The 27,112-nt window shown below is 38.4% G+C and overlaps 1 protein-coding gene across 2 annotated transcripts; it reads right to left on the bottom strand.

Moving 5' to 3' along the window:
- Positions 1-274: 274 nt before the first annotated feature.
- Positions 275-27,112, bottom strand: LOC137999549 (major facilitator superfamily domain-containing protein 12-like). Of its 2 annotated transcripts, none has more exons than XM_068845351.1 (10): positions 26,436-27,112; positions 20,741-20,849; positions 20,044-20,128; positions 19,060-19,190; positions 18,046-18,138; positions 8,478-8,570; positions 5,688-5,861; positions 5,099-5,208; positions 3,701-3,840; positions 275-1,716 (listed from the first exon to the last, which is right to left on the bottom strand). In XM_068845351.1, the coding sequence occupies exons 1-10, from the start codon at positions 26,960-26,962 to the stop codon at positions 1,649-1,651; spliced, it is 1,530 nt and encodes a 509-aa protein (XP_068701452.1). In that variant the 5' UTR covers positions 26,963-27,112; the 3' UTR covers positions 275-1,648. The 2 variants fall into 2 exon arrangements, with proteins under 2 accessions (XP_068701452.1, XP_068701451.1); XM_068845350.1 differs by having other exon boundaries at positions 19,060-19,226; positions 26,436-27,110.

Below are 27,112 nucleotides of genomic sequence, written 5' to 3'. Positions count from 1 at the left end.
TATATATTCCAAATTGCACTGACTCGAAATCATGTGATCATTTATGCTTAAACCCAATGCGCGCAAATTGAATAAATTGTCATTAGTAGCAGTGGCATTATTGTTGTAATTTCTATATTGCTGGCGGTGGTAGTGGTAGAACTGCAGTGATAGCATAACAGCTAAATAGCAAAAAAACAACAAATCTGGCCAAGATGAAGATCTTCCCAGAAAGAAAATTCTTAAGGAACTTGGGTTCAACCGAAAACAAATTCACAACAACTAAAACTTAACCTCTGACAAAAGTTTATTTAATAAATTCAACTTTGCACCAATTCAATTTCCATATATCTATTTTATAAATTAGAAAACTCAAAACTGATACCCTCAAGTAAGCCAGTGAACATTAATTCTACTTTAAAATTAATTCTACTTTAAATATAAATGAAAAATAATTTTCATAAGAAAAACGGTAAAGACTTGTTTCCATATCTCAAAATGCTCTTGGACGTAAGGGGCCCGGGGTGAATGTAGTGGGTGAAGGATACAATACTGAAACAAACCAAACTTTTACAAAAATATGCAATATGCTTTATATAATGTTTAGACCTAAGGTTAGCATTTTTGTATGAGATTGGGTTGTTTCAGTTTTGTTGTTCCAGGCCCCTCACGTCCAACGGCACTTTGAGATATGGAAACAAGTCTTTACCAAGAAAAACTCCGAACTTAGACTCGCTTTCAAGAGGAGGCAGACATGAACTCGGAAATGGCCTATTTTGCTCAATCAACCAACAAACTTATTTAATAAATTAATTTTTTTTTAAATTTGCACCAATTTAACATACACCATAATTTAACATAGATTTATTTTATAACTTAAACTGAGACCTTCAGGTAAACCGGTCGAAAAAACTTTGAATATTGAACATAAGCCCGGTCCATGTCAATCACAATTTAAGAATTCCTCAAATAAATTTGTTTTTATAATTATGTAAGATTCTTTCCCCTAGAAAAAAGAAAGGGGCACGTTTGCCTTTTAGTGGGATATAAATAACTGCTATATATTTTGTTGAATTTCTTTTGCTCAATTTAAACAATACGTATACTGATTATTTCTCCGTAAACACTATCAGTGTTTTAAAGGGGCAGTGTCACGCTATTTGAGTCAAAATTAAAAAAACTAAAAGACGTCTTTGCATCAATGAAGACCAAGAAATAATGCTGCAGTTTTGTTGCCAATGGCCATTGAAGTGCACCGAAGCTATTCTTTGTTGTTTGCAGCCAAGCCTTGATGAAGGGGATGGAAATGGATTGAAACTTAGAAAAATTGGTCAGTTTTTTCACGTTTGGAGACGTTGTCCACTGAGTCGGCAAAACTTAAATACGAATAGCTACTGTGAGTTACATTCGAATTCGAATGTATTCGAATGTGAGCTACAGAACTAATTTAGATTTTTATCCAGTTTTGACCAAAAAACAGTAAATTTAGCATGACAGTGCCTCTTTAAACTACCTATGGGATCCTTGATGCTTGGGAAGAGTGCAACGTCATGATCCGGTAAAACATCTCAAACTCAATCACTGCTCCAATATTCAGCTCTTCACGTTACTTTTGAACACGACTTATCTCCAAACCTCAGAAGAAACTGCTTAAAGCAAACTTACATTGTTAAACCTCTGTTGATTTCAAAAATGGCATAACGGAAAAGTCCATTTCATCTGTGCGGTCTTGTTCCCCTAAAACGCAAAAAACACAAGCAGTGTTTGTGGCGCACCTCTTTTCTTCCACGACGTTCGAGAATCAAATTAAATATCCTGACCAATCGCAACAGCGGTCTATAGGGTGAAGAACGAATTGGGGGCATGTTTCTCGACAAGTCCCGATAACGTCTCTGGCGAGAAAAGTCACAAGTGAAATCACCATACGCTTGTTTTAAAAAGCCGGTCTTGTCGCATGCTTTCAAGATAGCAAAAAGCAAAAACGATTAAGAATATCGATGACTCAAAATATCTCCCTTCTGAAGATACTTTCAGAATTTTAACACCCGAAGAGTTTCGGGACGTCTGAGAATCGAACTTGTCACTTCCGCAAATCGCAAGATGCGCTCGGACAGAAGTCAGTTGGGTAGTTTCTCGTTGGGTCATAGCCTTCATAAAAAAGATCTCTCATTAGCCTCTTTTGTTTGTCAGCATTTGTACATTACGCCATTGTCACTTCCGTTCCAAGAGATGGTAAACCACCTGTAGCGCTTTGTCACTTGTCACGCAAAATCTTCAACAAAACTTCTGGGAAGAATAGTTTTTAAAAAAAGAAATGACCGACTTGGCTGCGGATAAAAATTGGAATGACTCAAGATGGAGGATATTATACCAAACAGGCCGACGGCACCTGTTCAAACACATCTCTTAAATTTAAGGTGATTCCTCAGTATTGCACTGCGCATCCCGTACTGCGCATATGGTGTGTCAATATTATTTTATAAATTGATCAAATTTGCAACATGGTAAATATGGCGTACGTCGATCATACACGCTGATACAGTTCGCTGAAACACGTAAAAGAAGTTGTGAATGACCCTTAAATCGTTGCGAATAAGCGCGCGCATTCCGAGAACACGGCGAATTTTGTTGTTTCGATCTACGATAATTAAACGAGCACGGTGACCTATATTTTTTATTGCATAATTTTGTTGTACAAATTATCCCCTATAAAAAAAATTATCGGAAGGAAAAAAGATGTAGCTAAAAACGTACATAAAGCCCCTTACCCAGGGATATAAAATCAATTATGATCTTGAAAACAACGACTCCAGAAACGTTTTGAGCCGACGTCGTTTTAAGTTGAGTGATTTTTCCATACACTATGTAAGACAGTGTTCCATATGCTGTACCCTTTCTACCTATCAGGTGTTTTTTTCACGTGTTACTTTAAAAACCCTCTCATTAGCTACCGCAACATGTACCCTGAGCCGATGAAATTACGCAAGTGAGTAGTATCAGTACAGGCATCAATGGGCTAAGATTGGCCCATTATATCTCTTAAGCAAGCACGTTGGCTTACCTTTTTTATTGTAGTTCACAACACAGGGATTAGTAGGAAACATTCAGGGAAAGTTTCAAGAAAATCGTTCGACAACTTTTTTTTCTGAGGAATCACCTTAACCCATTTCAGGACTCCTCAGATTCCCGAGGGCACCCCTGTTGACGAGTAAATCTGTTGGCGTTAGACAGTAAAATCTGTTTATTCTCACCCCACTCAGGAGTCAATGGTACAATAATCGTTCCAATTACATAGATTCATGATATCGTTCCAATTACATACATTCATGATATTCCCTAATTTCACGATCGCGAGTATATCATTTGATTTTACACTAGAGGACGTCTTAGACGACTAGTATAAATAAGGGAATTAAGGTGGACGCATTAAACGTCAGACAAATTAAACGTCTCAAGTTAAGTGCGTCTAGACGACGCACTTAACAGACGTCTTAATCGTCTCAGACGTCTAAGCCGACTAGTGTACAGACGAGACGCACTAAACTGGGACGCACTTAGCAATGAAGGCCAAACCGCCTCTTTGGTGATTAAATCCCAGTATCTTTTGAAGAAAATCATGAATTTGATTTCTAGCCGTCACAGTTAAGTGCGTCCCGTATTTATATTAGTCGCGCGTACGGCCAGATGTTTAATGCGTCTGCACGTATTAGACACAACTGACCTGTAACTTCTCGCTTCACATTTTTATTTTGATTTGGACGATACAGAAACACAACAACCAGGAAAGCTACCAATGCCTCGACACCAGGAAACACGGAAAAAGCGCCTCTGAGGTACTGAGCACAGGGTTCCCCGCAGGGCCTGAAAATATGAGGTTAAAAAAAAATTAAGGAGGCTCAAACCCAGGTGGGGGGGGGGGGGGGGACTCCCATAGAAAAAAGACGGGGGTGCTACTCGTACCTTCTAGGGGTTACAAAAGCGGTTTTGGCACCACTTAGGGTGTTCAGCCTTAAAAGGTCCACAGCGGGAGCTTTAGCGGTACCTTTTAGGCTATTGAGCCGAAAAAATCATGACAGGACACATTTGATAATTAACTATTTTTTAACTTTGTCTAATTAAAACCTATAAATTTGGTTCCTCTTAGGGGTGGAAAAAATTCATGCCACGCCCACTAGACAGCATCTTGTTACCTCTTAGGGGTTCTTTTCAATATTTTCGACAAGCACCCCCGTACTTTTTATATGGGAGTACTCCCCTCCCCCAGGAGGCGGGGGAGGGGGGGGCTCAAACCTGCTTCAATTCTTTCAAGAACCTGCACTATTAGAAAGATTTACTAAACAACACTGTAGCTACATGTATGTTGTGGTTTCATGTAAAACAGCAATTATTTCTTAACAGAATGTTCTCAACTTCTAAGTGTGACGTCATAGGTTACCATAGCAACTGATGATCTATCTAAAAACATTTTGTATTTTGCCTTTGAATGCTAAATCTCAAAAACTAACTCTGTGATGTATTATATTTTACTGCTGGAATGCAATTAGCAGCCTTAAATGAGACTGCAAAATTTATAAAAGTTCTCAGAAGCAAATTAATTCAGGGCTGCCTTCAAACATGAATAGTTAAGGTGGCTCTGAATCCAATAGAGAATTTTACCCTTGTTTAAAGAGTTTCATCGTAGGCTGCTGATCACTTAGCAGCAATGAAAAATGGAGGCTACCAGTGTTCATTTTTGAGATACAAGCATTTCCATCAACCCATTGGCATTTCCATACAAAATATAGGGAATTTTTGTTGACTTTCATGCTTCTATGGAAATAAGCTTTAAAGGAAAGGACTCCAAAATGGCTTTAACAAATTAAAATATTTTGGAATTGATTTCAAAGAGTGACAAGAAATATGGTTTTAAACCATTTTTGTTGTTACCGGTATTTAAATGTGCAAATCTTGGGGACATACAAGCGTAAGAATCCAGCAGCCAATAAGACTTTGGTTGGAACATTAACAACAATAACCTGTTACTAGTTTATTGGTATCTTTGATCGAGCTTACCAGTTCCTATCGGTCCTTTGTTTGCCAATTACTGGACATAAAAAACCTGATTATGATTATGACCTACCCTGTCGTTGAATCCTGTTGTGGGTAGCTTTCTTGTAATGCGAAGACAATAAAGCCAAGGGCCAATTTGTCCATTAAAGCACATACTCCATACACAAAGCCACTAGATTTCTGCAAAGACGAAAAATAACACTCTGATTGGCAAATACCCAGCTGTGTATTAATCAGTCCAGAATCTAATGCCAATTATTAGTAGTGAAAGTTATTATTAGCAGTAAAGAAACCCTATATTCTTTGCAAATGCAAATCTGAAAGAAAAAGCCTATTTTAAAACAAATTTTACTGTGTTACAGCTGGGTTACATGTAATTCTGTTTCTGATTCCACCATTTTCAGTCATGTGATTTTTTTTTTTTTGTATTATGCCAAGAGATACAATATTATTTTGTTGTCTAGCAGAGCAAATTCACTCAAAGTAACAACCCTGGACACTACCTTGTTATTCATTTTGGCCCGTTCTTTCTTCTAAGTATGCAAATAAATGTTGAAATGCCTGTTTAACGGTGGACTGCAAGAACTTACTTGTTACAAACATACAGAGACATTTTGCTATTGAATCATGTATTACTAACTGTAACAAACTTAACTTACTTTATCATTACCAATAGTGTCAGCAACCATGGCCAATGATGTCACTAACATTATGGAGTTACCACAGCCCATGATGATTGTTGGTGCATAAATCATATCCCTATGTGACTGAGGGGTGAAATAAAACCACGTAGAACTTCCTATGACAATCACTGTACCAGCACAAAACAACACCTGAAAAAAAGTTGATAATCAATGTTGCCTACTAGAGTCACTTATGATAAACAAGATTTATATATAATTATATTAAGCCACTCTCATGGATATTAGCTGCAACACCTGAAAAATTACGGTAGCTCCAACAGGATTTGAACCCATGCTGACCTCTGCGATGCTGGTGCAATGCTCTACCAACTGAACTATATATGAAGCCACACAGTTGGCAGCAGGTCAATTACATACAGTCCTTACACGTACCGGTACACACAAGCCAAATAAATTGACCTGAGCTCTCAACTGGGGTGGGGGGGGGGGGGGGGTATATCCCTGGGTGGGGAGGTGTGGCACGGCCCCTCATACCCTGACCCTCTTTAAGACAAATATCGCTGATTTTCCTACTCTGTTTAAGACAGAATTCCGATTTTTGATACCCTGTTTAAGACATTTAACCCAGTTTAAGACGAAAATTGATAAATCGATACCCTGATTAAGACAAAAAATGCAGAGGTCATGGCTTCAAATCCGGTTGGAGCCACCTGAAAAATTCAGGTGTCTTTAACAATAATAATAATAATAATAATAATAATAATAATAATAATAATAATAACAATAATTGAATTGACTCTAATTATTAGAGACAATTGCTTGAATTGCCCTGCCAAGTGCGAGGGTCACTTCTCCGTTATAACAATTTTGTCTTAGACTCCTCGTAGTCCCTTCTGAGTTAGTTGAACCGCCCACTTTGGTCGCCCAAGCGAGCAGAGGGAAGTATGATGACTGACCAAAGATATGGGGACTGCACAATCTTCTGTACGCAACGCGTTCAGAATCTGCCAATCTAATTAATGAAAGTAATGACAGATGGCTCCGCCTATTTTATTGCTAATGTAAATACCGGTAAACACTGAAAGGCGTGGGAATATCTATATGCATGTCGAATTCAATCAACTATTCAGAAAGGAAACTGCATAAATTAAAACTACTGAATTTAACTTAGTTATAATTTACTGTTGGAGTGTTTTGACAAGTTTTGACGGTGTGATGTTTGGGACAAATTCTTGTTTAGAATGGACCACAGTCACCCCTCATCCTCTATCATTAAATCAGAGAAGTCAGAATACAGAACTTGTTCTGCAGAAAAGAGATTCATGCAATACTCGTTTGAAGCCATGTCCTTCAACAAATTCCCCTTCTTCTCGAACGCAACTATCCATAGATAATCGTTATTTGACCGAATCTGGTATTCGGTGAATGATGCGACAAAGAACTATAATTACCACGATCGATGGCGTTTGATTTGGGTCACTAGTTTCCTTTAAGATATTACAACCTCTCATAAAAAATGTTCTTTCTGAAACCAAGCAGTTGGCAGCACATCCATAACATACTTGCCTGATGGGAGACCTTGGGTTCAATATTATTTTGTGTTAGCACTTGATCGAAACCGCAAAAAAAAAATCGAAGAGTCAGGTTGACGTCATATTATCTGACAAGAAGCAGTCCATTAATTGTCAATGGACCAATCCAAATTTCCCATTGCTGGTGCAACGGGAGATTCTGAATGCATCGGTTACAAAAGATCGTGCAGTCCCTATATCTTTGCTCAATCATCATTCGATCTTCCCTCAGCTCGCTTGCATGACTAAAGCAGTAGGTTCGACTAACTCAGAATTGACTGCGAGCAGTCTAATTTAAATTTGTGTAGAACGAAAAAGTCCAATACAAGTAAGTGAATAGTCTCACAGGAAAACTGGTCATTTACTGGTTACTAAATATGTTGGAAATATTAATCCATAAGCCAAAGTGCCCAATTTAAGGATTTTGAGCTACACTGTACCAACATGTTTAAAGCACAAGTCACTTGTTACAAAACCTTTATGTACTAACTGCTGAACTTAGGACTCATTAGGTCTTGTTACGCCTAAAAACGATGTTTAGGCCTTTTAGCTAGGTTATAGCCAAATTGAAGGCTTTGGGTTGCTTCGATCGGTATAGGAAAAAAATGACCTCCAATGTGTGACCTATGGAATGTGACCTGCGTTTTAAACTGCCAACACTATACCATATTATTTGCAAAAGCAGTGATGTACGCACTAATAATTCTTACTCAGTGTCTTGCAGTTTGCAAAACTATAGAGCAATGCTTGACTTCATTTAACCCTTTCACTCCCAAGAGTGCCACTTATAGATTTTACTCTGTCTAACGCCAGACAATTTTACTCGTCAATGGGGAACCCCACGGGGGTGAAAGGGTTAACAACAGCTAGATTCACTCAAAAACTATGTCCCCATTAACCCTTTCACTCCCAAGAGTGCCACTTATAGATTTTACTCTGTCTAACACCAGACGATTTTACTCGTCAATGGGGAACCCCATGGGGGTGAAAGGGTTAAATTACGTACAATTTTGTAGGAGCCCCATATTCCATTACATGTATGTCAACGAGCCTTTTAAGGAAATCTAGTGCCTTGTTTATGGCACATTGTCAGGCAGAATCTTACACTGCATGCATGTACATGTTTTTTTCCTTGCAAAAATTACTGAACTGCCTGTCATTTCAGCAATATTGATCAAAACATTGAATGCATGGCTGCCAATTGCAATGCAAATGAAGTATTATTTACACCAACCTTATTGGAGAAAAATTTGTTTAAATGTTTTACCGTAGCGCTCATCAAAATACCACTGATAAGGATCATAAGAGGAAAATAAGCAATGGCTTCCTGTTGAGGAAAAGGGGTAATGGTTTGTTCTGTGATATATTATTGACAGTGAGTCAAAAAGAGGGAAAGTAATTGGGTCCATTATGGAAATTTGTGTCCTAAACCAGTCTTAGAGAGTAGTTCAATGGTACAGCTGGCTCAGACGAGTCTCTTAAAGCTCACTAATGGATTCTGATTCTGATTGAGGGATGCTTGAAAGGGTTTTCCATACAGGTGGGGTTTGCAATAGAAAAGGATTGTAAGACTATGATACCCGGTAATATCCTTTCAGTAGGGAAAACATTTATGACTATAAATACTACTGTCAGACAATTTTTTAAGGGTGTCTGCATGTGCACATGAGTCCCCAATTGTTGCCAGCTTGGCAATACATGTATGCTACAGCTCTGCTCAAAGACCCAATAAAATTCAGTTTGGGAAACATCAGAAACACTAACTGATGCAAGCAACTTAAGAATAGCGCGTGGCTTAAGTACTTTTGAGTCCTACTCACAGGGAGCAGTAGAACTTGGTGCACCCAGTTGTTGCCACGTCATTGAAACCCTTCTTTAGAATCACCGTTTCTTTGGTTGGAAAAAGCTTTCCTATCTGGATTCACCCTGTGATGGACTAGTATCCCATCCGGGGGGAGTAGAATACCGGTAATCCTTAAGTCGCTTCATGCTACAGAAACCGGAGATAAGTGCCGGCCTGGTGGGCCTTCTAGGCTCGTAGCGGACTTTACTGGGAGCAGTACTCCAGTTTTTTAGTATTTCCAAGTATTTATTTAAAAAATACACTTTTTCATTCACTAATTCACGGGTTTTAGCATTCACTCTCTCTCACAATAATTGTTTCAGTTTCAGTCCTGGCTGTGCATGTGGCAGGTCAATGATTTTATATTGTAACCTGCATCCGTTTTTTGGCCTCGCTCTCATGAGTTGCCTATGATGCAGTCAGTAGTGGATCATCTGAATGACAAGTAGTCAGATCGAGGATCATGGGTTTGAATCTTGTTGAGAACATTACTTTTAGTCAGATTTTCTCTGAGTGTCTTCCATTGACACTTACATTGTCAAAAAAGTAAGAATAAAATTTACATTGTCTGGAACATTTCAGTATTGGCATACAGTGTAATTTACGTTCAGGGCACAATTTTTAATTACTGGGTTGCCTATGGCAAACCAGTTGGAATCTGTGTTTAGTTTCGTGTTTTTTTTATTTTTTTTTTCCGTGTCGGTAAAAGTCTTGCCTGTCACTCCCCTGCTAAGTAGTGGCTTTGTGCATAGAGTCTTGTCTGTGTATTTTGTTAGGTTTGAGGGGGCTGGGGGAATACGTAGATTTCCTTGGTGCACACAGATGAACGTTTAATTATTAAACCCGCAATGGCGTCGAAAGTGGTGGTAACAGGGATGGCGTTTTAGTGGCAAAAATATACCTTTATGAGATCAAGAATGGAACGTCAATTGTAATAACGAAACAGGCGGGGAAAATAAATAACTGGAATCTTAAAAGCGACGAGGGATGGTCTTCGAGAACAATTGCGGTCGGATATGAGAAAGTGTGTGTTGTTTCTAATCTTATTTTATAAACTGTGCTGGTATGTAGAACACTGACAGTAAGTGGGAAATTGAGTATGGGTGTAAAAGGAATCGAATGTCTTGAATGTATCACAGTGTTTACCGAAGTGGCATCTCATTTGTCTGGCAATTGGCATTTAATTTGCAGTCAAGCTGTACAGTTTTCAGGTAAAAAAATAATTGAAAATGTGACAGTGAAGAATTATTGGAAAGAAAGGTTGTTGTCTATTTTGTGCTTTGGAAAAGGTTCTTTAGGAAAGAGTTCAATCTTGAACTGAAAAATATATTTATTTGCATATCGTATGGTTTGTGAGACGGATTGTTTCTTGTTTGCACGCACGGAATTGGAATAGAAAGGGTTTTTTTTGTCTCCAATAGCAAATATTTTGTTAGTTTCATTGAATTTCATGCTGGAAAAGGTTTTTGTGAGATGTTTCAACTGTTGTGATTCATTGTGCTGTGTAGTATTCGAGTTTAACTAATTTGCATAAGTGAGTTGAAATTTAAGTAATGGTCCGGCTAAGAAGCAGGCAGAAAAACAATAGCCCGCGGCAATAGCGTCGGTTAGTTAAAATGTGCCAACATTTTTAATCAAATTAAGTTCGGCTGTTCCCATTGGTGTAAGCAGCTAAAAGCGCGAAATTTGAATTTCAATGAAAAATGTAATCGACTTGCCGTCTAAAAAATTAGATTCTGTTTCGTAGAACAAATCATTATGCCTTCAAAAACTATGTTTGTAAATATCGTCAAGATTCTATGCGCCATTTGATTGGCGCATAGAACAATGCCCAAATTTGGCCGAGAGACAGAGATCAAGGGCATGGGGAAGAAGAAATCCAAAAAAGGCTTTTTTTTCATTTTTTTCTCATCTTTTTTCGACATTTTCCGATATTAGCCAATCAGATGCCTCGATTGGAGTGAAATTAAAAATTAATATTTCGCAGCTTCTAAGTACTTTTGCCGCTGGGCTGCCTGCTTCTTAGCCGGACCATTACTTAATACGCATTAAATAAAGATGACAGGAATTTGTAGGCATGATCGTTCTGGCAAATGATTACAGCTGGCGATCGTTTTTAATTAAGGTCAGAAAAAGATTTCAGTATAGTCACACTTGTGTAAAATGAAGTTATTGTTAACTTGAGAAAACAACAATAGGGTCGTTTATACGAGAGAAAATAAGCCGCGGCTTTAATACTCTGGACGCGGCGTACATAATACACCAAAGGAACTATTTATACGAGTATAAACTCCCAGGCCAGGATAAACCGGGGCTTGAGAAATTTTGCATCATTTATATGGGCTGTTCGCGTTTTATTTTCTCTCGTATAAACGGCCCTTATATTTCTTTAACTTTTTTAAAGAGAGAGATTTCGCGCAAATTTTATTTCAAGCTATTCAGTTGAAATATTATTTCTCGCCATTGGCTTCGTTTGCGTGATCATTTACTGGTGTTGACATTTAGGAGGTAGTTGTTTGGTTCTAAACGAGTAGGAATAAAACGACCAGGAATGAGCGAATTTTAGTGGGTGTGCGATAGCAACACGAGACAGGAGTCGAGAGATTCCAACGATAGACAGATATTAACTAACCCCTCCTGAAATAACCGAAGGAAAGCAGGCATTGGTGGTTTGTGTGAATTTATAGCACTAAGTGGATGGAAGTCGTCATGTTTTGATTAGGCAACTTCAAAGACGTCCTACTGAGGAAACAAGTTGTTAAAATAGCTAATTGTGATTGGAGAATTTCGATCCTAAGTATAATGAGTATAATAATGCCTTTTATTGACAGGCAAAACCATATGATTGAGCGTGATCATACCAAATATCATTTGTTTGCGCGATCAAGTTGTGGCGAAGTGTGCAGCCCATGACAGTATGTCGTTTATTGAGCATAATGCTTTTTGTTGTATTAAGCTTCTTCCTCGGAACGCTCAAACAACTCACTTATGCACACGCCGTTTGCGGTAGACCCACACTAAAAGATGCTGTTGAGCGATTGTTTAGGCCGGGGTTGGTCCGCAAACTGAAAGAAAGTTTATATGATGAGAACAAATGTGTACTAAATGAACAAATATGTGAAAATCATGATATGAACTGCACTGAAAACCAAATGCCAAAGGAGAGAAACACAGAACTGTGAAAGTTTCCTGAAGAAGAAAGTTCCTGATCTTAAAGTTAGTGCTAGCGGTAACGAGCTAGTCGCAGAGATGTACGCCTAGCCGGATGCATTTAGTTAAATTTCTGAAAAAGGTGAATTTTCTGTCTATTTGTATTATCATGGCTTTTTGTTTTCTGCTGTTACTGAATCCCTTTGTATTTGGAGCTGTAACGCTATTTCATGTGCAATTACTTGTATCGTTTGCAAGTAACATTCATTTTGTACTCAACTCTGCAAAGATTAAAAAAAATTGTAAATGTGACAGGGAAAAATTACTTGAATGAAAGCTTGTTGTCTCTTTTGTGCTTTATTATTTACGGTCAAGGTTCTTTCGAAAAGGGTTGAATGTGAACTGTCAGAAATTTATTTAATTGCATATGCTTTGTGATTGTGTGTTTCGCTTGCACGCACGCAACTGAAATAGGAAGGGTTTCTTGCCTCTTATAGCAAATATGTTGCTTGTTTCAATAAATGTTTCGGTGGAAAATATTTCTGTGAAATTTCCAGCTTTTGTAAATTTATCATGTTGTGTAATTTTCGAGCTTAGCAAATTTGCATACATGTGTGGAAATGTGATACGGGGAGAATTTTTGTGGTAACGCACAAGTCACGAAAATAAACAGGTCTGTTGGAAGCGTGCTTGAGTTTCAACAAAATGACCCCCAAAATCGGCAAAAGATTGTGACGCTGATGAATCATAAAGTAGCTGCTATTACCAAAACGATGGAATTACCTGGTGATAAATAACCTTGTCTTGGAGAGTAAATTTTTGATTTTCCAGAAACAATGGTCAACCACTGAGAGTTGGGCGATTGTGATCTTTGTGTTGAATTCGCACATTTCTTGTCAAAATTTATAACAATCGAAAGAAAAAGAAAACTAACAAAAACAAAAACCCGGTAGCTTGGCATCATTTGACACAGTTGCTTCACTGTTTCGCGAGTAGAGCACCCGCTGAATTCGATGTGCGATTTACTCGGTGCAGCCAAACTTGTACAATTACAACAAAACAACTAAAATCTCCCAAACTGTTTTTTGCTGATGGTAACTTTTTATATTCGTGGTTCAAAATTAATGTTGTTTTCATGTCGTAGATTTTGTTACCGATGGCAAAATATTTTATTCTCGATCGACCGTCCTGAAACTTCCTTCTGCTCTTCTTAAAAATTGTGTATCCATATTAATTTACTTTTACATCAATATTTGTTTTGCATAAAGCAAGCTAACAAAATCTGTATCTTGCTTGGTTCGCAGTTGATAGCATTAAAATAGAATTTTCGGTCCAGTACTAATTATGCTTCTGATACTGCGTGGTATATTTCTTACTAACCCCGCCGAACAGGATTAACTTCAGCTTTCAACTTTTGTTTGCAAAGCTGTCAGATGCTGTCAGTACACGCTTACACTTGTGGTGGAAAGAAGTTGCATGATCAACATGTCAGCCCAGAAGCCAATGTTTCTCGATTCCCTTTTATTTTCTTCAATCTCTCAGGGTTCAGTACTTTGCTAGTAACCACATGTCTTCTCAAGGGGCTATTTATCTAAGACTTCTACCATGGCGCTACAATGAGAAGTTACAAATATTAATAGGCTGGTAGCCAGGTTTTTAACCTCAGAAAAGGATCTGTTTCGTGGTACGAACGTGTGAGGACCTGTAAGCCAAAGATCCTCTGCTGATATGGCTTCTGGTATGACTTCTGGTATGACTTCTGGTATGACTTCTGGGTGACCCTCCCCCCCCCCCCCCCCCAACTGGAAAAAAATGCGTGGAACGCTGCACGTACCACAGGCAACCCAGTGTACCCTCACGGAGGGTCTAGTTTTTTTATTTTCCGTGTCGGTAAAAGTCTTGCCTGTCTCTCCCCTGCTAAGTGGTGTCTTTATGCATAGAGCCTTCTGCGCGTATTGTCTTAGGATCGAGAGGGTAGTGGGAAATGCGTAGATTTCTCTGGTGGACACAGTAGAATGATCAACGTAACCGGCAATGGCGTCGAAAGTCATGTAACGCGAATGGCGTTTTAGTGGATTTTTAAGCAAAATATACCCTTATGGAGCTTAATAATGGAAAGTCAATTGGATACTGAACAAGAAAGGCGCTGAAAAAAAATCTGGAATCTTAAAAGCGACGAGTAATGGACTTCGACAACAATCTGTCGCCCGTCGAGCCGTAATCAAAGTGAGATGTAGTTCTAATATTGTACGAGTGTGGTGTTTTGTACAACGCTGAAATCAAATGGAAAATTCTCTAGTAACTTATGGGTTTAACGAAACAGAGACTTGGATCTGTACTCAATTCTGCACAGTCTTCTGCTAACAATTGGAAATTTCACAAATTCCTGTTAGTCAAAAATTATTTGAAAGAAAGCTTGTTGCCCATTTTTTGCTTGATAATTCAAGTAAAGGGTTTTTCAGTGAAGGGTTTGATGCTAAACACTCGTGGGAAATTTATTTACCGTGTTGCGTTTTTGACACAGAGTGTAATTTGACACGATTGAGTTTCTTGTCTTCACGCACGTATTAAATGAAATAGGAAGGGTTTTTTTGCCTCTTATAGCACATATGTTGTTTGTTTCAAAAAGCATTTCGCTGGAAAATGGTTGCTTTTATGAATTCATCATGTGTAATATGCGAGCTTAACTGGATAGTTTTTATGGCAATAGTAAAGCATTTTCGTGTCAAAATATAAGGTAAGCGACTCCTTTCTGTTGTGTTAACTTAATTGAATATACCATGGCTCGTAAGTTTGTATTTGTCATCTGCTGTAAACTTGATTTCCAAACTCAAAATTACCTCCAGAACCTACTTTTTGCGTAAAATAAGCTTTTAGAATGATTTTCGTTTCTTCTGTGGTGATACTTGACGATTCGGGAACATTTTGTGAAAAAAGGTTTATAACGGGTCACACGCGCAACTTGCCCGATTATGCATATAACATCCACTTCGCCTTTTGACATCCCATTGAAAGAAACTCGTAAAATATTCACAGACCGGTCGCTTTCTCTGAAATCATTGAAAGGATGATTGCTAACAAATATAGAAAGATTTTCACAATAACTAAAAATTCCTGTGTTAAGCATTAGAATTCGACGAAGAGGTAATGCGATTTGTCCCGTGCGGTGCTATTTTTATGATTTGACTGTTGTGCAAATTTTGAGAGATAATATTTAATTATGAAAAAATATCTAGTTAAAGGTAAAGGTACACCTTATTTACCCGGGGTAGTCATTCGATAACATCGATAATCGATAGTATTCGATAACAATCGATAAAGATCGATTAATTTTTTCGAAATTCGATAAAAATCGATAAAAGAGTTTGGTGTCAGTAATCGATAATTATCGATTTTTGAGTTGGGGCTATCGATTTTATCGATAAATATCGAATTTATCGAAACTGAATTATCGTACCAATTCTCGTGAACGGAAACACCAAAAGATATTAAAGAGCTCGCAGAGATACTTATAACAACTTCCCTGTTCGTTAAAGAATAAAATCTGCTTCATCTCTTCAACAAACTTTTATTAATACTCAGCGTGTGTTTTATTTGAAATCCGCTATAGATCCCTGGTTGATTACCTTGGGTGCCAGAGACTTTTCTAGCGCGGTTTCCGGTTTTCAGTCAAGCAAGGCCGACACCGAAAATTCCCGCCGCACGCGAGAAAAACCTCTGGTGCCCAGGGTACTGGTTGATTATCCCACTGTTCATTTATTTGCTGATGTAACACAATCGCACGCTCGTTGCTCTTCCCGGGTGCTCTTTGACCCAGTCTTAAAAGGGAAAGATTTTCGTGACTTTTTGAGTAAAGTCAAAGATATGAACAAATTATTTAGACACCCAGGGCGAGGCTCGGACTCGTAATCTAAATGTTGCATAAAAAGCAATAGCCTGTAATAGAGACCAAAAACCAACGATAATAATATTTATTGTCATCGCATACATGTGTTTTTACATGTAATACTACGTGAACACGAACAAAACTGTAACATTATGCAATCGTAATGCAGTCTCTTTGATCTCTTGTACAGTGTTCGTCAACAAATCATTTCATTGCCGCCTTTGAAATCTACATTTAAAGAGTCACAATCAAACGCTCCCTCAACGGAAACAGGTTAATTTTTATAAATTCAATAGCGATCGATGAATCCGATAAAATCGATAAAATTAACACTTCGTCGGCGTGTGAGTATCGATTTTTATCGATTGACCGATAACATCGATATCGTTTAAAATCAATTAATCGATTGTTATCGAATTATCGAATGATTTTCCGATATCAAGTTTTATCGAATGACTACCCCGGGCTTATTTAACGTCGGAAGTTCCTTTACTCTCTAGAGAGTATTCTCCCAGGAAGCCGACGGATAGATCGTTAAAAAATCTTTATTTTTAGCTGTTATTTGAACATAAAAGATGCAACACTTGACGACAAATAATATTTTTGCTGTTACTATGTATTTTTCCCGGGAATCGGGTTGAAAATGAGTTAAATTTGCATACGTGCGTTGAAATGTGATACACGAGGAGAAAGGAATTTTATTTCTCTGACAAATGATTTTGTCATTGTAGTGCAAGATGAAATTTATTTGGGAAGCCAACAATATTCTTTTAACTGCGACTTATTGCTGCGACTATGAAACTCGCGCTTGCGAATTTTGTGCTTGTCAGCATTGTGATTTGCGGTAATTTGCAAGTCTGTTTTTGTATCTCATAAGTAGATGTTTAGATCTTCAATTACACGGCCACTCAACCTCTCGATTGTGTAAATAGTTCACCCTGAAGTCAAAATAGATACGTTTCTCAGGAACCCGACAAAGAAGGCTTCCTGATTGACCCGACAGAAGAAATCTAAATATTCAGTTAAATATTACAACAAAATTAACTAACGACGGAAGTTTCTTCGCTAAAAAGTACGTTGTTCTACTCTGAAACATTCTTTCCCGTAGTTCATTCAGTTGACACAGGGTGATCACGTGCACCTTTACGGTTGCCTAGCATGTGATCAATTTCTTCCTTTTGACAAAACGTTAGAGACTGCAAAAATGTTCGTGTTTTTAAGATCTTTCAATGAGAGTTCGATTCATAGTTATATATAAACACTATGTTATTTTTTTTCTTCATCTTTCTCTTGGCTTGCCTTTTTCTGGTGCAAACGCAAAGCCAAACAATGTTTTGACCTGGCATCAGATTAGACCGTCACATTATGAAGCGGAAACAACACCTTTAGTCCTTTCTTGTATGAGCAATAAACGTTTGCTTAGTCCAACTGCTAGACATCATTGCTGGAAAACGTCCGTCAGAGCAATTTGCAGTTAGTTTTTTGCCGACTATTTATTTAAAGAAGAAACGAGTGAATTTTACTCAAGACGGCGTGTTTTGCTATCTTTAAACTGAATTTATTACGAAAGCTTAAAAGACTAAAAGACCTTAAAATGGGACAGGACATTACAAAATAATTAAACGTGTGAGCCAAAGGGCCTCTGCTAGCGCGACATGTGGGTGACCCCTCAAATGGTCTTAATGACGCCTCACTTGAAAAAATTAACTGGAACGCTGCAGTTCTTTGTGTAACGCGTAGCACAGGCAACCCAGTGTAAGCTTTTTGGAGCTTCTCGTTACAGGGGAAGTTTGAGTGCCTGTTACATGCTGAGAGAAAAACAGGTTTAATTTTGTATTATGGATGATAGTAAACAGGGATCAAACACTGAGTATATAATTAGGGAAACAAAGTGTTCTGACAAAGATAAAGAAGATTAATTACCTTTTGAAAGTGAAGTGTTTCCGTCAAGTACATGGGAAAATAGGACTGACTTAGATTCACTATATTTTGTGTTGCCATGTAAATGAATACAAGCTGAAATAAAAGAAACAAAATATCTTTAATTTGTAACTATTGCTTCGTTTTCATGAAAATGACAGAAGACTGAGAAAGCAGGTGCCTAGACTTCACAACCCTCGGCGAATGCTGGTGCAACATGCATGCGTACGAGCGGGTGAACTAAGGTCAACATTAACAATTACCGGTAAGCTTACTTGTTGACGTACATCCTTGTGAAGCTGTTTGCTAAGAGTATGAGAATTATCTCCTTAAATTTTAACCATAGCAGTTAATTCCTTCCAGCAAATGGAGGTGGAGTTTTTAGAATAATATACATTGTAAAAAAAACATTTCATTCACCTCAGACGGGATAAACTTGAACTTGCAATTATTGATCAGGTCCCAACCGGCTTGGTACCTCGACAGCTGGTAGAGCAAGCGCAACGCAATCGCAATGTCACCAGGGTTTGCATCCCATATTCAAGACAATGCATGTCTGACACTTGCAGACTGCAGACTAACCCTAACTTGCAGTTATTGAAAGCTTAACAGTTTGAAAGGTGGTGCTAATAGCCTTAAAAATTGTTCATCACTGAGCGCTATTTGAAATCAGTGCTTAGTCTGCAGTTCACGCGTACACCTCATTCAAGCCTGGATTTTTTTGGCCTTTCCTTAGTTAGTAATTTGCAATCTGCTTAAGTTGCTCAACTATAATTGCGATGATCTTTCCAACTATCAATGGAGATATTTTTCTACAACAAAACGTTTACATGTATAGTTTCACGTCAAATTCTTTTATAGAATAATTAGGATAGTACGTGCACTCTCATTGGTCAGTAGCTGCAGTCCCCGGGGTTTGCATTAACTGTCTCAAATTCTCCCATTACTCCGGCCCCCTTGTGTTTAGATGAGGCTATGTAAACACAGGAAAGGTCCTCTATTGCTCAATATTGTTACCTTGTAAAAGTCTGGTTTTTTTAACCACTCTCTCCAAGTCATTTTGTGTTGATCATTTTGTTCATGTGTTGCTTTTCTTTGAAGTTCAATATCAAGTGCTTGTTTTTCGAAATCCTTACAGCCTTGAGAATCTGCAGATGGAGGTTTTAACTTGCCTTTGTCATGTTCTACAATCAATCAAACTCAATTAAATCCATCAGTTTAAAGAGAGGTCGATGGGGAACTGACAGAGACTAAAGGGAGTTTAAGCAAAGCCATCGGCAACGATATGTCAACAAAAGCGTCATTCCAAACTATAAATTAGTGCTATTGCAAGTATTTTGCAATTATTCCATCTTGTTCACATATTGTACAATACAGGCGAACTAGCCTGTAACTGCATGCATTGGATGGATAATCTGAATGGTTTTAAAATGAAAATAGAAAATGAATGGTTCATTGTATGTTCACATATTTGTTTTAAAAACTTAAATTTTGGTGATTTCACATTGTTGTTTTCTGGAGTGTGGCAAAAAAAGGCATTTAAATATTATTCTGACTTACTTTGTGTAATAGTTGTCACCATAGCTGTAATCTTTGCTTAAAGTTACTGATGCCTAATGCAGCTGTACGTATTGGCCAGCCTCCCCCAACGCGTTGCTCAGTCCCTCACAAGTGACATATACACTGTATATGTTTACTGTAGGTCTCTTGAGACACACCTACCAATGGTGTATTATGTACAAGTGCAGGAGGACAAACAAAAGGAGCTTATTATAATGAAAAATCTTATGTTTTCGTCTACCAACAAAACTGGTAGCGAATATAACATCACATGAAAACCACCTTGTATTAATTATATGACTCCTTCCATATTTTCTTGTACAGGGGCTTATTTCATCTTGATCAGTTGATCGATTCACGCTTAACTGATCAAAGTTTATATGCTAGACTAACATGAAAATAAACTCTAACTCACACAAAATTCCCTAAAACTCTACTGACCTCCAGGGTGATCAGCTTCCTCAACACCCCAATGGAAAATAAACGTAAAAAAGGATCCTGTCAACAATATGATGATGGACTGATACTGAAATAACAAAAATAGATAAAATATCAGTTTGCTGATGAAACAAAACTGAAATCCATGATGCATGTGCATGAATGGAAAGGAGCAAAAATGCCTGTTACATGTAGATATAATCATGGTGACTACGTGTTTCAAACCATGTTTTACAATAACAAACAGGAAACAGCAATTAAGCTGCTTCTTGTCAATCGAAAAAGAATGATGGAAACATTTCACCTTCCCTCTTTTAAGCTCAAATAGAGCAATTCAAATTGAATTTTGGCAAACAGCACGTCACCTCAACTGATCTTAATGGGGCTGGATAATCTGTAAGCCAGCTCCCACTTCAAATTATTAACGCACCCATTTTAAAACAGTTAGCTTTTAATAACTGTGTGACTCGCATATGGACTCACATCGCTCGCCATGTTGGCTCGCAGCCATAGCTTGCATGACTCGTAGTCATGGCTGGCATGGCTCGCAGCCACTGCTCGCATGATTTGCATGGCTCGCTGGCTCGCACATTGTCCTAGCTCAATCTTAATTGTCCATATTGCCACAGATCTGATTGGGTGTCTCTTATGTATATTTGGTAAAAGATTATTACCCGTAATTACGTCTGTGTATGCTTACTGTAAATTGCTTCTGAGCTGACTCATCTATAGATTCTTCACTGTTTTGTCCTAAAAGAATCCAAGTTACTAGAAAGATGAAAACTCCACAACCTAATTTAAGTGCAGATCTGGAATATAAAATCAAATCAAAAATTATGAATTATCTTTACCACAGTAAGTAATGGGTACTAAATCTGCTTAAATTTTTGTCACAGATAATATTGCTACCTTGATCTGTCAGCTAATATTTGTGAGGTAGCTGAAATAGGAAAGTATATATAATTGCAGTTTAGTCTGATAATAATGTTATATCTGAATATTTAACCCACTGATGAGTAAAATCGTCTGCTTGGTTTAGGCTGGTTTGGGTGTCAAAGGGTTAAAACAAAACTGGATGTTCTTGAGGTAAAGACAGATAGAATTTTGGGCTGATCAGCTACTGGAAAATTGGCGAGTATAGTAACTATTGAAATGGAAAATTGATTCTTTTAGTGGCCAAGAAAAAAGTTTGTGAACAGTGCTTATTTATATCTTAATTATAGCTGCTTCTTTGATATATCTAGTACCTGAGCGGGCTGGACAATCGGTGAGCCAGTGAGTCATGCAAGCCATGCTAATTTTGCACCCATTTCAAATAGCGTTCAACTTGATAAACTCTTATTAAGTCTAAGCACCCATTTTAAAACGGTTAGCTTTCAATAACTGTGTGATTTGCATGTTGACTCACCATCTTGGCTCGCATAACTGGCAATCATGGCTCGACACACCATGGCTTGCATGCCTCGCTGGCTGCTCACACATTGTCCAAACTCGTACCTTACATCCGCCGCCGTAGCTATGAATTTATGCAATGCTCAAGGTGCTTAGTAGTGGATGAGTGAAAAATAAATCATTTGAAGTGGCGGGAGGGTATACAGGAGGGAGGAGAGAAAAAAGCAGGAAGCTGGAGTTCTAAGGGGTGGGAAGTTGGATAGAAATGCACAGCGCTACTTGTCGTCATTATTAACGAGTTAGATTATACTTTATATAATTAAGAAACAAGAACTCAAAGTGATATTTGACTTCACAGTGATTAAAAGCAGCATTAGCGTCTCCTGAGCAATCAAGCAAAACAACAAATTTGTGCTTGGGCTGAAAAACAGGCTTACTTCTAGTGAAATTGTAAATTAAGCCTTTCACAGTTGTTACGTCATGCATTAGGTCATGAAATGTCAAGTGGCTGTTGCATAACTGCTGAAAGACGAGCAAAGCAACAAAGGATACACTTAATTAAGAATTACGTAGCTAAATGACCAATATCCAGAGATTCCAACCCAGTCAACTGAGAAAAAGGGAGGTTTTAGGAGCGGCATAGCCACGCCCGCAAGTGCCGCAGGCACAACTCTGTAGGTGGGTCCGGGAGCATGCTCCCCTAGAGAAAGTTTTTAAGATATAAGCCTCTAAAATGCCATATTTCCTGCATTTTGCGATCACATTCCATGGCAAATCGTGGAGTTTTTAACAGGCAGTGAAAGCTAAGCCCCTAATTGGTCCCAAGAATAAACGCAAATGCCCAAAGTCAAGGCAATCCAGTGCGTTATCACGCCCAAAATTACCACAGGCTCATCATTGCTACAATGCCAAAAGGGTAAAAATGGCTGAGAAACCACAGAAAAATGGCTAGTACTTAAACACGGAATGCCGGAATGATGGAATGCTGGAACGCCGGAATACTTAAACACGGAACGCCGGAATACTTAAACACGGAACGCCGGAATGAGACAACCACATTTACATTGCTAACTATCTTTTCACCATTAGAAATGATTCGTATAAAAATCTGGAATTTTTGAGGATGAAGGAGAAAGGAAAACACACAATGTCCAAGGATTGACAGGCAACCGAATGCAAAGTCACTAGAATAGACTCAACCGAGGATATTGAAAGTTTACTGAGCTCAAGGTATTAAAAATAGCACGTTGTCTACTTGTGATTAGATCATATCGCAAAATGAATCTTACCTCTTTTTCTCCGGACTTTGACTGGGGCTAAGAAGGCAGAAGTAAGAGGCGATTAATCAAAGCAAACATAGTTATCTTCCCGGAGTAAAGAGACTGAATGGCATACAGGAACAACATTATCAACGATGACAACTGTTTTACCTTGGCAGCTCCATGGTTGTCCAGTAATAAATAAATTATCATAATTATTGAAAAGGCGGGAATATTATCATAAATTTCCAAATGGTGGGAAAATATTAAAGTTTGTTCTTGTTGGTCCCAAGGGGGTACAACGAAGCAGTATTTGTGTCAACAGAAACAAATTAATTCCATTATTCTGCCTATTTATTTCAACTGCAAACATAATTAACACCAGCAATTTTTCAATACCATGACAATGACTTTCTTATGTTGCGTTGAACGTGCCATAAGATTTTCCTGGAAGAAATAAACACGAGGTCTACAAAAAAACTTGTCAAAAAATTGGTTTTCAATCTGTAAGGGTAGACATGCCATTCGTCTGAATACCGTCACAATTTTTACTGGGTTTTATTTAGGGCTACCAGGAGCTCGTGTCCGGGGGATTCGTATCGCTTGCTGCGTTCTCAGTTATAGAGTATTAGGGAGCTTAAGCACGCGCGATTGTGAGACGCGGATGGCAACCGGAAGAGGACATTTCTCGTACCAGGACAGTGGTGTCTCCCAGATTTTTATACGAATCATTTCTAATGGAGAAAAGATAGTTAGCAATGTAAATGTGGTTGTCTCATTCCGGCGTTCCGTGTTTACGTATTCCGGCATTCCGTTTTTAAGTATTCCGGCGTTCCGGGTTTAAGTATTCCGGCGTTCCGGGTTTAAGTATTCCGGCTTTCCGTGTTTAAGTATTCCAGCGTTCCGGGTTTAAGTATTCTGGCGTTCCGGCGTTCTGGCATTCCATCATTCCGGCATTCCATCATTCCGGCATTCCGTGTTTAAGTACTAGCCCAGAAAAATGGCAAAGAATCCTGCTAAAAAGACTGGTTAAACAAAGAAAAGCATTATGATCTTTCTTTGGTCAGGAATTGTTTCAAAAACTGGGACTATAAATATTAAGAGAAAACGGGAGGCTGGAAACCCTCGCCGAAAACTAGGGGGTTTCCGGCTAAAAAGGGAGGGTTGGAATCTCTGAATATCTGTTTTGAGTTTCTTAATTTATAGGGGATGGGAGCATGAATGAAAGGGGTGGCAGTGCGGAGGCGGGATAAAGGTACAGCTAGGACAAAAAAAAGCAGGAAGGTCCCCGTATTCCCACATTTAAATGCATGGTTTTTATAAGAGGGTTATATATATTGCAATTTATGCAAGTGGGCCTATTGCAGTCACTCTAAATACTCTGGCATTAGACAGAGTAAAATACTAAGTCTGGCCGGTTTCAGCCGGTTTGGACGTCAAAGGGTTAAGTAACATTAAAGTAACTAAAAATGTCATTCAGTATAAGCAGGGTCATGTATATACAACTCTCTTCATCAAACAAGTGTTCAGATATACAATATTTTAAAGTCCCATCTTCAACCAACAGGCACAAGAACCAATCAATGAGTGAAGTAATGCAAAAGCAAAGCAATTCGCTTATTTAACTTTCAACACTCAATTGAAAACCGCTCTAATAAATATCATTTGGTGCTTTGCCTGGTCAAAATCAATTTGTGTCTTGAAATTTTATATGACTTGTTTTCTTAGTTTTGAATAAAAAAGTAGCCCTTTCTGGGTCACTGACATCTGCACAATGACCTCACCCTCACCAATTCCTTCCCCCTCTTAAAGGACTACTAGAAATACATACATACATACTTAATTGACCGCTCCCCATAGGGGCTTTTCAGGGCCAATGAGACAATCAATGAAACAACAGAACACAACAACAACAACTGTTAAGAATCCCAACTGGCCGGAGGCAAACCAGTCGGCTATTTACAAGTGCAGCTGGGAAGTTGAACCAGGGACTACCAGGAACAAATTCAGAGAGTGGTCAGAGCCGGTCTTGAACCCGGGATCTCCCTATCTCAAGGCAAGCGCCCTAACCACTGGGCCACACTGCCTCCGCTACTACTACCATTTCTGATCACTGCAGGGCATTGTTTTTTCCTTTTTCATTTCTTAGAGATAGAAAAAAACAAGGGGCCATTTACAAGTTTGTTATTAATTCTTGGTTTGCATGTCAAAAGTATATACAAGATGCTTATCTAGTGTGTAGTATATGGAAACAGGATGTTAAAGCATTCCATATAATTCTTTCCATGCCTTGGCCTGTGTCTCACTCAATGAATGATGTTCAGCAAAAGAATTAAAACCCTTAACTATCAAATAATAATTTTATCCTTTACAACAGGAATGAATTTAGTGAGCAATACTATATTGTTTTTTGTCTTGAAATATTAAAAAGGTTGTCCTTATGGTATTTAAACCTCTGACTTCAAATATCAAAATGAAAAAAATTGAGTATTTTCATAGCCGATCACATGCAGTTCAGTGCAGGTGGGGGTAATCAGGGTATCTGGCTTAGAATATTGGGTTTTCAACAGTCAAAAAATTGTGGAGAATCATGCTAAGGATACTGTGATAAAAATCTCTAGATTTCTCCTGATATCACATTTGATGTAAGGGCATATAATTTATGTGAAAAGGTGTTAGACTGGGAAATACACATAAGAAAACAACAATTTTACAATTTTTGATCTCACACTAGGAAACCAACCAGGTTATGGGAAAGATTACAAAATTCCAGCACTATAATTAATTCCTTCTCCACATGCAGGGGCAATGTGGATGCCCAAACTTGTGGATACCGCATCTAGATCCAACAAGCTAAAAGAGCAAGTACAAAATCGTTATAGACCACCCAGTTGAGTAGACGGGTTCGACACATACAACTTCCGGTCAAAAGGCCTTTTACAACCGAAAGATATCAAGGAAAGATGTCAACCTTTCGGGGTTAAAAAAAAGGGCATCTAGCAAAAGATGTTAAGCTGAAAAGCTTGATACATCCGTCAACCTATGTTTTGATACCGCATTTTTAGGTCAGCAAACTTTTGGCAGATTTTCAAACCGGAAATTGATCAGCCGCTGGAGCTTGCGCAACATACATCTGCCTGCATTCCAACGTGAACGCTTCACTGAAGCCAGGCACCAACAAAATTGAGTTATTCTATTACTTTTCTTAGAGCATGCGAGACGACATTTTAATTTCCGACATTTCCATGACCGGAGATAAATATTTATATACCAGGGTCGAGCAGAGATATATTTTGATTTGTCACTTCAATTGCTGCAATTGTTGTCCAAGGTTCGTCATTTTAAAATAATGAACGCTTTTCGCAAAAAAAAAAAAAAAAGAAAAAAAAAAGATCATACGTTTGCTTACGTGTGAAGATGCGCGTGTACGTAATTCTACTCTTTTCGCTCATGTGAAGTCACAAGACCTTGAAGTCAACAGAGTCTGATTTTTTTAACGCTGCTTGTTTTCCGGTTTGTTCAACTCGAAGGAAAACCCAGCTTACTAAAAATAAATAATGCAATACAAGAACTTTTTTTCGCCGAACTGGCCGAATAACAAGACATTAAATAAAGAGTTTGAGTCGATTATGAGATTAAACTTCAACGGAAGGCGGGATGAATCTTCTCCTCTCGTGACGCCGAGGATGAATCTTAAGCTTACATCAAATCTCTTTTATTGCTTACGGAAAAATATTAACGTACCTTATTGCGCTCAACTCCACAGCATCTTTCGAGCGTAAGGCAACGTGCGGGATTAACGACAAATGACTGATTTCAACCATGGGCCAACCGACGCTAAATAAGGCCGCAAAAACGCAATAATAAGCAACCGGCACCCAGTCCGGACTTTCATCATTGCAAACAATACAAGGACTGAAAACAAACGGCCAGATCAATGCTATTCCAGCTGATCCAAGGAGATGCCAGATCTTTCTATTTCCGTATTTCTTGGTAATTCTTTCAGAGAGTGACTTGTCGCAACCATAGCCTATAAACGGCGTAGAAATTGCATCGGCGATTTGGGAAGAAAGAAATATGTATCCAGTACCTGTTGCCGAGATTTTAACTATTTTGTTGAAGAAGATAATAAGGTAAGTAAACCAAGCCTGAATGCAGAGGTCGTTAAATACATGACCGACACCATAACATAACTTTTGTTTCAATGAAGTTTTCTCGGCTTTGTGAACTGACGGACCATTCGTTTTACTTCTTCCGCAAATCCAGACCATCCTGAGCTTCGCTTGAATTGTTTCTGTCGTCGACGTGAGCTCAACTTTCAACTCAGGACACAGCTAAAAAGGCTTTATAAGCATTGACGAAAGGGTTTTCATGGGGCGCGATGAGGCGCAAGGAAAGCCCTGTAGCTTTGCTATATTTGG

The sequence above is a fragment of the Montipora foliosa genome, chromosome 4, assembly GCF_036669935.1.
Source record: "Montipora foliosa isolate CH-2021 chromosome 4, ASM3666993v2, whole genome shotgun sequence".
Lineage (NCBI taxonomy): Eukaryota > Metazoa > Cnidaria > Anthozoa > Scleractinia > Acroporidae > Montipora > Montipora foliosa.
The sequence above is the reverse complement of the archived record's forward strand: the minus strand, read 5'-3'. Positions and strand labels throughout refer to the sequence as shown.

What these genes read in the sequence shown, in the direction of transcription:
- LOC137999549 (XM_068845350.1), bottom strand. Translation starts at nt 26,962, where the DNA reads ATGGTCTGGATTTGCGGAAGAAGTAAAACGAATGGTCCGTCAGTTCAC. An exon ending in GGAAGCTGATCACCCTGGAG is followed by an intron (nt 19,227 to 20,043) that starts GTCAGTAGAGTT and finishes GATTGATTGTAG; the next exon opens with AACATGACAAAGGCAAGTTA. An exon ending in ACAAATTTTTCTCCAATAAG is followed by an intron (nt 5,862 to 8,477) that starts GTTGGTGTAAAT and finishes ACTTTTTTTCAG; the next exon opens with GTGTTGTTTTGTGCTGGTAC.